Genomic DNA, 16494 nt, shown 5'->3' with positions numbered 1-16494 from the left:
ATACTCAGGAAAAGTAATGGACCATAAATGACAGGTCCCAAACGAAAAAGTTAATATAGCAGTTAAGAGAAAGAAGGAATCATGGGGTGAAAATTGTTCACAGGATTTAAGAAGCAATGGGAAATGCTGTTGCAATGTGTGTGCTGCAAAGATTTTTTAGTAAAGAAATGGGCAGGGGCGCCTGGGTAGCTCAGTGGGTTAAGCCTCTGCTTTCGGCTCAGGTCATGATCTCAGGGTCCTGGGATCAAGCCCCGCATGGGGCTCTCTGCTCAGCAGGAAGCCTGCTTCCCCCTCTCTCTGCCTACTTGTGATCTCTGTCCTTCAAATAAATAAATAAAATCTTAAAAAAAAAAAAAAAGAAATGGGCAAATCTGTTTAGTATGAGGACTTCTATAAATCAGGTAAGAAAACTCAAATGCCCTCTCCTCTCTGCCAAAAAAAAGAAAAGAAAAGTTCATAGGGGGGAAAAACAGCTCTTAAATATATAAAAGAGCTAACTCTCATTCAGAGGATATCTTTTTTTTTTTTTTTTAGATCACTAAGGGCTAAATATGGGATAATACAGTTGGAGAGGCTGAATGGAAACAGGAACTCTCACATCATTCTAGTGAGAAGAAACCAGATATACTCTCTAAGGAGGCAGAATCTATCAAAATTAAAAGCTCTCACAGGCTCTGAGGTACCAATTCTACATCTAGAAATCTACTCTACAGACATACTAACAGCACTATTTGTAATAGCAAAGGACTACAATCAAAACACTGGCTAAATAAATGGTGGGAAATTAATATAATACTGTGAAGCTGAGTGGGGGGAAGCTGCTCTGTACGAGGATATAGAATAATTTCTAAGATACACTTTAAGTGAAAAAATTAAGGTACCAGGCATTTTATTCCCACATATATGGGGAGAAAATTTGAAAAAGTTGGTAAATTTATAGAATATTCTTGATGGGCACACAAAATTAGTACAATGGCTATCCCTGGTTAGGAAAACCAGGTTCAGTAGTTCAAAGATAAAGTCACTTTTCACTGTATACTTATTTTGACCACTTAAAAAATTTAAAGTATAGGGGTACCTGGCTGGCTCAGTCAGTAGAATCTGTGACTCTTGATCTCAGAGTTGTGAGTTTAAGCCCCATGCTGAGTGTAGAGCTTACTTTAAAAAAAAAAAAAAAAGGAAAAGAAAATTTAAATGTACACTTCTTACCAACCGAAACAAATTAAAACAAATGAGAATAAATCAAAATGTTTAGTTACTGATATTGTTATGTTGTAGGATAATAGAGGACTTGTTTTCTTTATTCATCTCTATAATACACTGAGCTTATTTTCATAGTAAGGTATTTTTCTAAAGGCTCTTATTTATTTGACAGAGGAAGAGAGAACACAAGCAACGGTGGTGGCAGCAGTAGAGGGAGAAGCAGGCTCTCTGCCGAGCAAGAAGCCCAGTGCAGGACTCGATTCCAGGACCCTGGGATCATGACCTGAGCCGAAGGCAGAGGTTTAACCACTGGGCCACCCAGGCACCCCCATAATAAAATATTTCATTTTTTTATTAAAATTTTTTTAAAAAGATCCTTATTTATTTGAGAGAGAGAGAGAGAGAGCACGCCAACCAAGAGCACAAGAGCAGGGGGAGGAGGAAGCTCTCTGCTGAGCAGGGAGCCCGATGCAGGGCTGGATCCCAGGACCCTGGGATCATGATCTGAGCTGAAGGCAGAGGCTTAACCCACTGAGCCACCAAGTGCCCCATAATGAAGTCTTTTAAAGGAGAGATAGTACAAAGGAGGAAATTCTAAATCAGAAGCGTATGAGTAAAGACCTAGAGTGTAGGATGAATACAAAATACTTCAGTTATAAAAAATGGACAAGACTAAATAAAGCAGACATTTCCTAACAGATAAACAACCGTGCCTCCCATAGAGAAAGTCTATAATAATACTACAGAATGTATGAAGGACTTCATTGGTAGCTAAACTCTTATGACATTTTTCGTGCTAGACAAAGCAGTCAAACTAGCCAGAGTCCTTTATTGACATCACAGCAGAAAATGACAAAAATACTGTTAAGATTAATCTGATAGTTAAAAAAAAAAAAAAAGATTAATCTGTTAGATTAGAATGTAGCCACCCTGGAAGTTAAAGTAGCCAATTTTTGGCCCAGAGGTGGTATCTGTGGCACAGGTAGTATTTTAAGGGTCTGGAACAGCCACAACGTCCAGAAGCTCCACATTGTTAAAAGTCCACAATACAAGCAGCAAACATGGTTTCCCTCTTTAGACAGGCCAGCGGCTCTATGTGTGTTTTCCTTTGTTGTGGCCTCACCAGACTTACTTCTCTCATATACCAGACTTTTTTGGTGTCCAGACAGAGTTTCTGATTGCTAAGAGACCCCTGAGTTAAGTCACTCGATAAGATTCAGGCGTGAGGGTCCGGAAAGGAATGGTAGTAGTAGAACCAGAAAGGCACAGCAGCAGGACCCAAGACGCAGGCCGCCTTGGAGACTTGGGAGCCAGACTGCCTGGGTTGGAGTGCTGGCTTCACCATTTATTAGCTCTGTCACCTGGGACTAATGAGCTACTTACTATTTCTCTGCCTCATTTTCCCCATCTGTAAAATGCAGATACAAAAGTACCTACCTATGGTTGTGAAGGGTTAAAGGACTAAATATTTGTAAAGGACTTAGCATGGCGCTGACAGATTTAGTTTTCAAGTCCACTGCACGCCGACCATGAGCTTGGTTCTAAGAGAAAAATTCACAGACTTTCTATCTGATAGGTATGGTGAAGGGAAGGGGAGCTATCAAAGATGACAGTACGTGGAGATTTAGAAATTACTGACACAAGGGTAACTGAAATCCTGACAATAGATGAATTCGTCAAGGGACATTCAGATAAAAATCAAATACCTGTGAACTAACCCTCAAAAAAATACCCTCAACTGGATAGAGAAAGTTGAGGAGCCAGATAACGTGTGTTTACAAAGGTATAGTGTCTCACTTGGAATCGCGCACAAGAATAGAATCGTGTCAAACTTCCAGTAAGAGTAATTCCATCTTAAACTTAGAATTAGTTTCAAGTTACTTGTGATGATCTCATCGGATTCAAATAATGATCCCATAAAGTAGAAGAATTATCACCATTCCATTAATGAAAAACCTCAGAGACTACATTATTACCTAAAATTACATAGCTAGTTAGTTATAAAACAGGACGTTGAAACAATAAATAAATTTCTCTTATAACAATTCTATAAGAATCACGATATTATAAGCGAACCTTAACTTCATTCAACAGAGCAAGTATTATGCTCCTCTCCCACTCTTCTGAAAAATAAAAACCAAATGACAAAGCAAATGAAGAAACTTGCTAAATACCAGTAAGTCAGAAACAAACATGCCAGAAAAAATTAAAATAATACAACCTGACATTTTCCCTAGTCACCCAACAAGTTAACAATTACCTGTCATTTATTTTTACTGATCCAAGAAAAGTTCTTTGTTCATCCTCCTAAAAAAATTTTTGTTCAGTTACTACTAGCCAGTTAACAGCTACAGACTCTCTCGGTTCTCAGAGAGCTAAGCCAGGAGGGAACACTGGTAAGTCTAATTTCAATCTAATACGATATATGCTACAATGAGTATATGTACAGGAGAATCGGATCCAAACCCAGGGAGAGGCAGGTGTGGTGCGGGAAGGAAATGAAGGGAAGATGCATGGGAATGAGCTGGGTAACGCACCTGCAGGGAGCTAGGAGAAGGTGCCAGGCACTGTGGATACAAACAGGCTCAGGAGTAATCAATAATGCTTATACCACAAAAATGCAATATCCATTCAATTTTAATTATGTTACCTTTTATTATTTTACAATATATTTCAAAAAATGCTGTTACAGTTGCCTTAACTGCTCTATAAGACCTGGAATAAAAGAACACTTAGAATTAGAACACACAGACATCAAGCTGTAATACCTACTTGTACTGAACCATTACTACCAAAGAGATGTAGTTTTTTAAATAGGCAGATGTGTGGCAATGCAAAATAAAATACAAACTTGTTAAACAGTAAACTTTGTTTTAATGGCTATCGAAAGGAGGTGGTTTTGTTTTCATTTTCAACACATCTGGTTCTGGCAGCAAGTTGTATTATGCATTTAAAACAATACATGCCTTGAAAGCTTCTACTTTCAGTTGTGCGTGTCATCTAAATCAGAGCCCAGACACATGAAAACTATCATTGCCAATGCCCTCACTACCCCTCCCTCCAGAAGGTCATGAACTCAAGATTCTTGTTGGTGAAGTATTTTACAATAATTTTTTTTCCAGTGACACTGGATGCTTTTAATTTTCTCTAAAAGAGAAGCGATGAAAATGCAAGGAAACCCTCCAGGGTCCAATATTCACCTCACATTCTCCACAAGCAATAAAATAGCAGCTCTAAATGTTGATGAAAAAGAATGTCAAACTCTCCATATTAGTTTCTTAATCAGATTAGCACTAAAATTTTTCTGGATTTAGTTGGATTTCCAAAATGAAAATTTTAGTTGCCAAATATTTCAGAAATTTAATAAAGCATTACATATATGTAATTAGCTCTTATCTACCAAAAAATATATATGTATGTATATTTATATTTATTTATCTTACCTTCACTGAAGTTCTTTTTTTCTGGCTGGACATGAGAACAAGATTAAGTGGACCAATGCTGGCTTTATTTCTTTATAAGCAATAATTTGAGTGTTTTGTTTTCATTCAGTACGACTGCATGTGCATAATAAATTCACAAAAGGCAATACAAGGAAATGCCTACTGAATAGGCAGATGCCAAGCAATTCATGTTTTAAGGTTAGACTCTACCAAATGGCACTATGGCATTATAGGCATTCAATTTTTGTTTTCTTTTTTCAAGTTTGTCAGTTCTTTACTATTTTTTAACCTAGTGAGGGATAGTATATGACCACAAAGTAAGGCCTAGAGACCATCTACAGCTGCTTCCAGTATTATGCTGGACGGAACTCTTAAGAGCTGATATAAACCAAACTGAACAATAGTCAACTGGAACCACAGCTGATCACGTTCAAATAGTTTCCAACAGTACTTTGCTAATATACACGTTTCCTTCTTCTCCGCTGATTTTGTGTTGATCTTATTAAAATTACAACAAGTAAGATTGCAAAGTTTTTGTAGACTTGTGGTTTTAGGGGACTACTATGTTCATATGGATATATTTTAATTCACAAAATGTCTCTATAGTAATGTTCTTCCTATAAACATGGTTGGCAAAATAAAAGGGCACAAAAGGGGGATAATGAGGAAGGTTTTCAATTTCAGTGAAGAATACCAAAGCAAGTATCTTTCATGAAGAAAAGCAGAGAAAAATGTTCAGTAATTCATGCACAACTTGAACTAAAAAAAAAAATAAGCTTCTCTTCAGATAGGTCCTGAGGCTTGAGGAGAAAATGAGTTTTCCTAATCATGTGCTTCACGTAAAATAAAATGTAAAGCTGCACATATATATGTTTGGTTTAACAGTGGACCCATTTTTTTTTTTTTAAGTGAGGCAAAAAAAGGAAAACAAAACCAAAATACCTTCATCAACAAAGATATCCACCTGTAGCCTCTGTCCTTTTTACCACTGAGTGGGGCAAAATGTCCAATAAAATGTAAAATGCAGCATACGCAATCATGTAATCTAAAAACTTTTCATGATAACTTATTGCAAATTGCACTTGACAGTTCACCACAACAATGGAAAACTGGCCCCTTGTTGGTTCACACAGTCCTTGAGACCCAAAGTGAAGTCACCAGTAAAATGATCTGGATAAAAAGTTTGCAGCTGTGCTGAGCCAGCTGGCTCCACCCTCTGGGTGTGAGCCGACTCGGGACACTGCTTTGTCTTGTTCCTTTGTGGGACTCTCATCCTCAGGCAGGTAGTCGGGCAGTTCTGTGTTCTGTTCGACTTCCACAGGCGTATCTTGGAATGGGACCAGCATCTGATACAGAGACATGTTAAGAGTTACTACAAAATCATCCTAACTGACAAAGATATATACGTCTTAAGTTAAAGGTCAACTTTACTCCTCATTCTAATCACCGTGTTTATTCTCAGGGGTTATATTCCTTTAAAAAATCTTCCTCTTACATAAAGGCAGGCCCAAATGCTGAGCACGGAAAGGCAGAAATACACATGAAAATTAAGATGCTTTTCTCCTGAGGCTCCAGGAATAAGCGTGCAATTCTTGTCTATTTAAAGAAAACAAAAGCAAGTTATCTGGCTACCCTGAAGGGCCACTAAATCTCCTTTCCATGGGAAGACAAATACCCTAAAGAAATGCAGATTTGTTTTCCCTAGTGGCAAAAGTAGCAAGAGGCTAAGATTTTCACTATCTTTACCTATCCATGGTGAGAACAGACCTTTATTTTTTACATTAGCAAAACTAAGGTTAGAAGACAGTATTTAAAAACCAATGTAAGAAAAAAAATAAAAACAAAAACAAAAAACCCAATGTAAGGGGCGTGGGGGTGGCTTAGTGGGTTAAGCCTCTGCCTTCTGCTCAGGTCATGATCACAGAGCCCCATATCAGGCTTTCTGCTCAGCGGGGAGCCTGCTTCCCCCTCTCTCTCTGCCTGCCTGTCTGCCTACTTGTGATCTCTGTCTGTCAAATAAATAAATAAAATCTTTTTAAAAATACTAATAAAAATAAAAAATAAAAACCAATGTAAGGAAACTAGATACCCTTTACTTCCATATAAAATTAGGAAGACGTTGGGTGCCTGGGTGGCTCAGTGGGTTAAAGCCTCTGCCTTGGGCTCAGGTCATGATCTCAGGGCCCTGGGATCAAGCCCCACATCGGGCTCTCCACTCAGCAGGGAGCCTGCTTCCTCCTCTCTCTCTGCCTCCCTCTTTGCCTACTTGTGATCTCTGTCAAATAAATAAAATCTTAAAAAAAAAAAAATTAGGAAGCTGTCTCCACTGAGATAAAGACACTCTGAAACCCACAAAATGTAAGAACAGACTTTGAAATCCACAAAAGACTTCTATTTCTAGAAGGATTAACTGTTAGCCAAGAAACATTAAGATAATCTGACCCAATCACACTCCTGTATATTTGGCAACTACAGCCTGAAAATACTAACAATCTGCTAGCCATAAAGAATAATTAGGAGTCAGTTAAGTATAAAGTAAACTGAAAGCATTTACCTCTTCTCCACTTTCACTTTTCACAACTTGCTGAGCCTTCATAACCTTGGTCGATGCTATCGCTGATGCCAAAGCCTAGGCCAGGATTAAAAGGAACAATTTTGAACAATGATTTGTTTACCTATAACCAACCTCAAGCACATTCAGCCATTTAAAATACTAACCTCTGCTTTCAAATCTGAACGGATCCGCACCACACATCTTTGAACAGCCATTTGAAAAGTAAAGCTAATAACACCTTTAATTTTTAACAAAGCCTCTTCACAGAGATTTCTCCGAGACTGGAAAGGTAAAAAACAAAAACAAATTATTATTAAAATTGGCAAAATATTTTAAAAATTTGGCAAAATAATAAAAAGAAACAAATCAACTCAAACCACACAGAATTAGTCATCATGGGGGGGGGAGGCCGCAGAGGAGTGGGGAGGGGTAGCAAAAATCCCTATTTCAGTTCTACGGACTCATTCTTGAGGGCATACTGGGGTGGTGTTCAGTCAAGTTTATTAAATTTTATAAGATCAACAGACTAATAATTCCCGCTGGATTTTTTTTTCAAACTTCATTACCAACACTCAGTTTTAATAATTTTTATCAGAAATAAGTTAGCCAGGGGCATCTGGGTGGCTCAGTGGGTTAACCCTCTGCTTTCGGCTCAGGTCATGATCTTGGGGTCCTGGGATCGAGCCCCACATCAGGCTCTCTGCTCAGCAGGGGGCCTGCTTCCCCCCCCTCCCACGCCTGCCTCTCAGTCTACTTGTGATCTCTCTCTCCGTCAAATAAATTTAAAAAAAAAAAGAAAAAGAAAGAAGTTAGCCAATATTAATTTAAAACTTAATGCAAAATAATAATACAGAAATAATACAGACTAAATATTACTAAAATAATAATACAGAATAATATATATAAAAACTGCTGAAAAGCAGAGGTTCTTCTAGCTTAAGGGTGAGCATACTATATAGTCTACCAACTGTTTTTTCTGGAACACAGCCACACGCATTTGTTTTCTATCTACTGTCTGAGGCTAATATCATACTACAGCAGAGTTAATAGATTTAAGAAAGACCATATGCCCTGCAAAACCTAAAATATTTACTATTTGGCCCTTTAAAGAAAAGGTTTGCTGACCTGTGCTCTAACTTAAAAGTCTCTGAGGATAATTCTGATGGACTGATGTTAGAATTAGCGTTCAGTGTATGACTCACTACTTTTTAAAGCACTTGGTATTTATAAATACCACCACCTCCTTCATTTATTGCATTCTCAATGGTTACCACTGCATTCTCAAGGGCTAATACCCTCTCTTTAGTTGTCATTTGCCTCTGACAACACAATAAAACATACCCCTTTCAATGTTTTTTTGATTCCTAATAATACACTACTTAGACCACTGGTTATTCTATCTGTCTCGTCTTGTCACCAAGGTCCAGTGCCTAAAACTAAGTGATTTTTTTTTCAACTTCATCTCTTAGCAGACTATTCCCATCACTTCAACCATACACAGATGTGTATCTCCAAGAGGACTTTATTTTTATTTGCTATCAGACATATTCACTTGGATATCAAGTCTCAAACATGGGGTCCAAAGCAAAAATGGATTGAAAAGTAACTACAGGGGTGCCTGGGGAAGCTCAGTCTGTTAAGTATCAGACTCTTAAAAGCCAATCTATAATTACAAATTCAATCTATAAAAATAGACTCAAAGAAACACAGATGATTAAGTTAGTAAGGAGATTAAAATTATTCCAACCATCTTCTATAAGTTCAAATAGATAAAGTATAAATAAACATGTTAAGGAGATATTAAAAGACCCAAATCAAACTTCTAGAAATAAAATACGGGGCGCCTGGCTGCAGAGCATTTAACTCCTGATTTTAGGGTCATGAGTTCAAGCCCCACGTTAGGCATGGAACCTACTTAAAATAAAAAAATAAATAATAAAATAAAAGTGTCAATGGTAAAGAAAAAAAACACAGTGAATGAGATTAACAGGAAGTTAAACACTTGCAAAGGAAAAATTTAGCAAATATCAACAGAAACTAAAATGAAAGAGCGGGGGGAAAAAAAAGAATTGGGAAAAAAAAAGAAAAAAATGAGCAGAGTATCAGCAAGCTGTGAGACTTCACATGGCTGAATATGTATAACAGGAATCCCTGAAAGACCAAGGGGAAGGGGGATAGAAACAATATTTGAAGAAATAATAGAAAAAAATTGTCCAAATTTGCTGTATATGATAGACCCAGAGATCCAAGAAGCTGAATAAACATGAAGAAAATTATACCAAGGCACATTATAAAAAAAACAGATCAAAAGCAGTGATGAAAGAGAAACTCTTAGAAGTAGGCAGAGTGAGAAAAATAAGATATATTACATAGAGAAGAACACAAATAAGAAAACTAGAATCCCGAATAGAAACAATGCAAGGAAGACAGTGGAGCAATGTCTTAAAGTATGGTGTTTAAAACAAAAGGAAAGAAAAAAGAAAAAGAAAAAGAAAATTCTGTCCCTCAGATTTTCACACCCACTGAAAATAATCTTTCCAAAAAAAAAAGGACTCTACCAGACATACAAAGGAGTTAGAGACTTTAATATCTGACTTTCAAAAATGAACAGACTATGGCTCCTGGGTGGCTCAGTGGGTTAAAGCCTCTGCCTTCAGCTCGGGTCGTGATCCCAGGGTCCTGGGATTGAGCCCCACATCGGGCTCTCTGCTCCGCGGGGAGCCTGCTTCCCCCTCTCTCTCTCTGCCTGCCTCTCTGCCTACTTGTGATTTCTGTCAAATAAATAAATAAAATCTTAAAAAAAAAATGAACAGACTAGGTAGACAAAAAATGAGCAAGGAAAATAAGACTTAAACAACAGCATAAAGCAACAGAATTCAACAGATTTCAACACTTATGATACTCCAAACAACAGTGTACACATTCTCAGGGACATGTGGAACATTCTCTAGGACAGACCATAGACCCTGGTAGGCCATGAAACAAGCCTGGATATACTGAAAAGGACTGAAATCTTCCAATGTTGTCAAATCACATGAAATGAAATTAGAAATTAATAACAGAAGGATATTTGGAAAATTCAGAAATATATGGAAATAAAACAAACTCCTAAATAAGAACCAATGTGTCAAAGAAATCACAAGAAAAATTAGAAAATACTTTGAGAGAGGGAACCTGGGTGGCTCAGTGGGTTAAGCCTCTGCTTTCGGCTCAGGTCATGATCCCAGGATCCTGGGATCGAGTCCCGCATCAGGCTCTCTGCTCAGCAGGGAGCCTGCTTCCTCCGCTCTCTCTGCCTGCCTCTCTGCCTGCTTGTGATCTCTGTCAAATAAATAAATAAAATCTTTTTAATAAAAAGAAAATACTTTGAGAGAAATAAAATGAAAACACCACATACCAAATCTGATGCATACAGAGAAAGCAGTGGTTAAACAAAAATTTATAAGCTATAATAACTACATTAAAATAGAAGAAAACCTCAAGTCAGGAACCTTAATTTCTAATTTAAGAAAGCCCAGAGAAAGCAGAGGGAAGGAAATAAAGATTATGGCAGGGAAAAAATAGAAAAAAAAAATCAAAACTAAAAAGTTGGTTCTTTGAAAAGATTAACAAAACTGATAATCCTTTGGGGCGCCTGGGTGGCTCAGTGGGTTAAGCCTCTGCCTTCGGCTCAGGTCATGATCCCAGGGTCCTGGGATCCAGCCCCACATCGGGCTCTCTGCTCGGTAGGCGGCCTGCTTCCTCCTCTCCCTCTGCCTGCCGCTCTGCCTATTTGTGATCTCTCTCTCTATCAAATAAATAAATAAATCTTAAAAAAAAAAAAACAAACAAAAACAAAAAACTGATAATCCTTTTAGCTAAACAAGAAAAACAGAGAAAGAAGACTCAAATTACTAAAATCAGGAATAAAAGGACATTAAGGCAAATCTGACTGAAACAGGGGTGCCTGGGTGGCTCAGTGGGTTAAGCCTCTGCCTTTGGCTCAGGTCATGATCTCAGGGTTCTGGGATGGAGCCCTGCATCAGGCTCTCTGCTCAGCAGAGAGACTGCTTTCCCACCATCTCTCTCTGCCTGACTCTCCGCCTACTTGTGATCTCTGTCAAATAAATAAATAAAATCTTTAAAAAAATAATCTGACTGAAACAAAAGGATTATAAGCAAATACTATCAACAACACATTATGCCAACACCTTAGATAATCTCAATGAAATGGACAAATTCCTAGAAAAATAAAATTATCAAAACTGACTCTAGGAAGGAAAAGTAGACCTGTAATAAGTAAGGAGATTAAATCAAAACCAGAAAATATCCCACAAAGCAAGCTCTGGACCAAACAGTTTCACTGGTTAACTCTACCATATGTTTATGAAATAATCAACACCAATCTTTCACAAACTCATCCAGACACTTCGCAGCTCATTTTATGTAGTCAGTTATTACCCTGATACCAAAACCAGAAAAAGATACCACATGAAAGAAAACTGTAAATAAAACTATAAAATACCTTGTAGGAATACACACACAAAATACCTCAACAGAATCCCAGCAAGCTGAATCCAGCAGCATACTAAAAAGATTATATAGCATGACCAACTGGGATTTATCCTAGGAGTGAAAGGTTGATTCAAAATATGAAAATCACCAGGATGCCTTGGTGGCTCAGTATGTTAAGTGTCTGCCTTCGGCTCAGGTCATGATCCCAGAATCCTGGGATCAAGTGCCGCATGGAGCCTGCTTCTCCCTCTGCCTGCTGCTCCCCCTGCTTGTGCTCTCTGACAAATAAATAAAATCTTAAAAAAAAAAAAAATGAAAACCACCAGTGTAATACCTGATACTAGAATTCATCTCAAGAATGAAGACAAATAAACACTTTAAAAATAGACAATAGGCATTTCTCCAAAAGAGAAAATACATGACAAATTAAAGATACATACAATCAACACTACATCAACCACTGAAAAATGGCCAATAAGCACATGTAAAGATACTCAACATCATTAATCACTAGGAAATCCCTATCAAAGCCACGACAAAATAGAAACAAACCCCCCCCCCAAAAAAACAGCAAAAAAAGCTCACAATAAGATACTACTTCACACACATCCACTAGGGCCGCTACTAAACAACAAAAGAAATATATGCCGACAAGAACGAGATGGAGAAAGTGACCCCTCATATGTTGCTGATGAGAATGTAAAATGGCGCAGACTCTGTAGAAAACACTCTGGAAGTTGCTCAAAAGCTAAACAAGGTTAATGTATCATCCTAGCAACTCTACCCCAGGAACAATTCCAAGAGAAATGAGGACATAAATCCACACAAAACTTATACACCAATGTTCACAGCAGAATTATTAATAATAGCCAAAAAGTGGAAACAGCCCAAATATGCATCAATTGATGAATGAATAAACAAAATATAGTACATCCATACAATGGAATATTACAAAGAGGAAAGACGGACAATACATGCTACAATAGGGATGAACCTTGGAAACATTATGCTGAAGTGAAAGCCAGGCATGAAAGGTCACACAGCCTATGATTCCATTTATATGAAATGTCCAGAGAAGGCAAATCCATAGACACAGAAAGTAAATTAGGGATTATCAGGGGGTAGGGGGTAGTGACTGCTAATGGGTACGAGGCTTCCTTTTGGAGTAATGAAATGTTCTGGAATTAGACTATGGTGATGGCTGCACACACCTGTAAATATACCAGAAGCACGGAATTGAACACTTCAAAATGGTGTTATTTATAGTATGTGAATTCTATTTCTATTAAAAAAAAACAAAAACCTGAAAGAATTCATTGCCAGCAGACCTGTTCTACTGTAAAAAGTGTTAACAGAAGGAAAATGAAACCAGACGAAAATCCAGAATCTACACAAAAGAATTAAGAGCCCTGGAAATGGCAAAAATGTAGGTGGACAGAAAATGCTTTTTCTTATTTTAAAACATCTTAAAAGAGACTGATTTTTTGAAATCATAGAGACAGAAAGTGAAATAGTGGTTGCCAGGGACTGGGGGGAAGGATGAAAGGGGAGTTACTGTGTAATGAGTATGGAGTTTTAGGTTTTACAAGATAAAAAAACTGTACATTCATAAGCAATATAGAGGTGAAGGTTACACAACATTATCAATATATTTAATACCACTGACATTAAATAACAATGTTTTCTTTCTCTTATTTCTGGTATTGATAATGTCAAAGAATTAGCTTTTGATTTCATTGTTTTTTCTCTATTGCTTTTCATTGCACTGATTTGTTTTGTTTCTTCTGCTTTGGACTTAATTTGTTCTTCTTTTTCTGGTTTCTTAAGGTAGAAGCTTAAGTCACTGAGAACTTTTCTTTCTTGTATATAAATATTCAGGCATTTGGTGCTATTGAATTACCTTCTAATTATTTGTTTTACCAGCGTCCCACAAATTTTGATATTACATTTTCATTTTTGTTCAGTTTAAAATGCTTTATAATCTCTTGATTTCTTCATTGACTCATGGTTATTTTAGAAATCTATTATTTAGTCTCCAAAATATTTGGTTGGTTTCCAAATAACTTCGTTTCTGATTTCTAATTTGTTTTTCCTTGTGCTAAGAGAACATACTTTGCATAAGTCTTTTAAGTTTATTAATACTTGTTTTGATGGCCCACAATAAGGTCTACCTTGGTAAATATTCCACGTGTATGTGGAAACAATGAATATTATCTTGTTGCTGGACAGGGTGGTCCCATAAATATAGATTCAGTTGGCTGTTAGTGCTATTTGAGTACATAAATATTTAAAATTGTTATGTCCTCTGATTAACCAACACCTTTAGGACAAAATGCCCCCGTGGGACTTATTCTTCAAGACTGCTGGCAAATGTCACTCAAGAAACTATTTACAGTAGTCCCTCTTCTTCATCTTATACATGGGAGATCCATTCTAAGACCCCCAGGGGATGCCTAAAACTGCAGAAAGTACCAAAACCTATACAGACTATGTTTTCTTCCTATACATACATATGGTAAGTTTATTTATAAATTAGGCTCAGTAAGAGATTAATAATAATGATTACTAAAATAAAATATAACAATACATTATAATAAGTTACATCAATGTGATCTAAGTATCTTTTTTTTTTTTTTTTAAAGATTTTATTTATTTATTTGACAGAGATCACAAGTAGGCAGAGAGGCATCGGGGGCAGGGGAGGAAGCAGGCTCCCCACCCAGCAGAGCCAAATCCAGGGCTCTATCCCAGGACCCTGGGATCATGACCCCATTGGAAAGCAGAGGCTTTAACCCACTGAGCCACCCAGGTGGCCCTCCCTCTAAATATCTTATCGTATTATACTTACCCCTCCTCTTGTGATGATGTGAGGTAATAAAATGCCTACATGATGAGGTAAGTAAATGAGACAGGGACTGTGATACAGCCTTAGGCTACTACTGACCTTCTGACGAAGGTGGATCCACCGCTTTCCCACCCCATCTTATAAACCACGTGTTTATGAAAGTCTTACCGTATCATCAAGACCATCTATGTGCAAAACCACTGTTTTGGCACGTTTATTTGTAGTTCCCAGAAAAAACTGAGCTTTCCTTCTACGTGAATTCATTTCATTGAAACTATCACCATCTGCCATATTGGAAGACTGAAGAATGTCATAAATTTCAGAAGCCAGCAGTTTTGTTTCTCCTGGAGTCGTAGTCCTTGAAAAGAAACACACACAAATTAATTTGTCTTGTCACTTCTATTGATTCTGTAATTTTATCCCTTGACTTTGCAGAGCCTTGTTTTCTTCATTCTGATGCTTTGTTCAACTGAAAGGAAATACCAGTGAATCCTAGAATACCCAACAACATAGGAAAAGCACCTAGTTGCTCAAAAGGTCTTCTAATTTCATGTCTTTTTTTTTTTTTTAAGATTTTATGTATTACATACAGAGAGAGCATGTGCACATGTGCATGGGGGGTGGAGGTGAGGAGGAACAGAGGAGAGGGAGAGGGAGGGGTTTTAAAGAATCTCCAGCAGACTCCTGGCTGAGTGTTGAGCCCTACACAGGGCTCAATCCAAGACCCTGAGCTGAAACCAAGAATGTGACACTTAATGAAAGGACTGAGGCACCCAGGTGCCCCAGGGTCTTCTAATTTCATTTTAAATCTGTGGTTCACTGAGATTCCAAACTTATCACTATAACAGTATAACAGCATATTTAATCAAAATCATTAATTCAACAATCAACTAAAAGAATCAAGATATAACCTATCCCTGAATTCGTACTAATGTAATTTGAAAGTACCCTTACCTTCAAGAAGGTATAAAACATAAAATCCAAAGGGAGAAAACAAATCAGGAGAGGATCATTCATCTTAGAGTTACTTCAATAAAGAGATTTTGTAATAAATTCAAACTGATTGTTTCTTAATTTACATTTTTTACATATCTTTTACAAAGTGTGTGTGTATCTATCTATCTATCTATCTATCTCAGGAAACCACAACTAAAACAAAAGTTTTCATTCTTGAACTTTTAAATTCTACCATAGCTCCTCACATAAACATCTAGTGCCATTCTGTCCAAAGACTTTCTGCATTGACATTACAGTTGCACTGTCCACTCACCACATATGGCTACTGAGCAACCACAACTAAAAAAATGATTTTATTTACTTTGAATTAATAAATCACCATATGTGGAAAGTGTCCAAACTGGACAGTACAGACTAATGCTTTTTATTTATTATTATTTTTTTGAATATTTTTATTTATTTATTTATTTGACAGAAAGAGAGATCACAAGTAGTCAGAGAGGCAGGCAGAGAGAGAGGAGGAAGCAGGCTCCCTGCTGAGCAGAGAGCCTGATGCGGGGCTCAATCCCAGGACCCTGGGATCATGACCTGAGCCGAAGGCAGAGGCTTTAACCCACTGAGCCACCCAGGCGCCCCCAGACTAATGCTTTTTAGTTAGTTAAACTGAATAAACAGTAAATACATATAAGTATAAAAAATAACCCTCATTTCACTTATAGATAAGCTCAATTAAGTCCAAACCTTATACATTTGAGGCCTTTAAATCTACTCCTGTTCAGCTCTACCAACATCAGCTCCTTTTGTCTTTTTTTGAATACCTTTTATAAATGCCTTTTCCTCAATCAAAAGAGCTTTACCCAGCTTTCAAATTTACTCCTCCCTTGAAGGCTCAACCTCAACTACCATCTTCCTTGTGAAGCTTCCTCACTCCATTCCTCCCTCTACATTTTTTTTTAAAGATTTTATTTATTTATTTAACAGAGAGAGATCACAAGTAG

General features: G+C 37.3%; 1 protein-coding gene across 2 annotated transcripts in view; it reads right to left on the bottom strand.

The window, feature by feature from the left end:
• Positions 1-3822: 3822 nt before the first annotated feature.
• ARMC1 (armadillo repeat containing 1) overlaps positions 3823-16494 on the bottom strand; it is a 32375-nt gene continuing 19703 nt past the window's right edge. Inside the window, exons 4-7 of one of the 2 annotated variants that reach the window (XM_080800051.1) lie at positions 14708-14897; positions 7365-7481; positions 7201-7275; positions 3823-5992 (exon numbers count right to left, since the gene is read on the bottom strand). In XM_080800051.1, coding sequence (XP_080656177.1) covers positions 5801-5992; positions 7201-7275; positions 7365-7481; positions 14708-14897 — 574 coding nt within the window. In that variant the 3' untranslated portion in view covers positions 3823-5800. The remainder of the gene's footprint in view (positions 5993-7200; positions 7276-7364; positions 7482-14707; positions 14898-16494) is intronic. The other variant, XM_080800050.1, reaches the window with a different exon arrangement.

Source organism: Martes martes, assembly GCF_963455335.1.
Source record: "Martes martes genome assembly, chromosome: 4".
Classification (NCBI taxonomy): domain Eukaryota; kingdom Metazoa; phylum Chordata; class Mammalia; order Carnivora; family Mustelidae; genus Martes; species Martes martes.
Note: the sequence above shows the minus strand (reverse complement) of the source record. Positions and strands in the feature narration are given on the sequence as shown.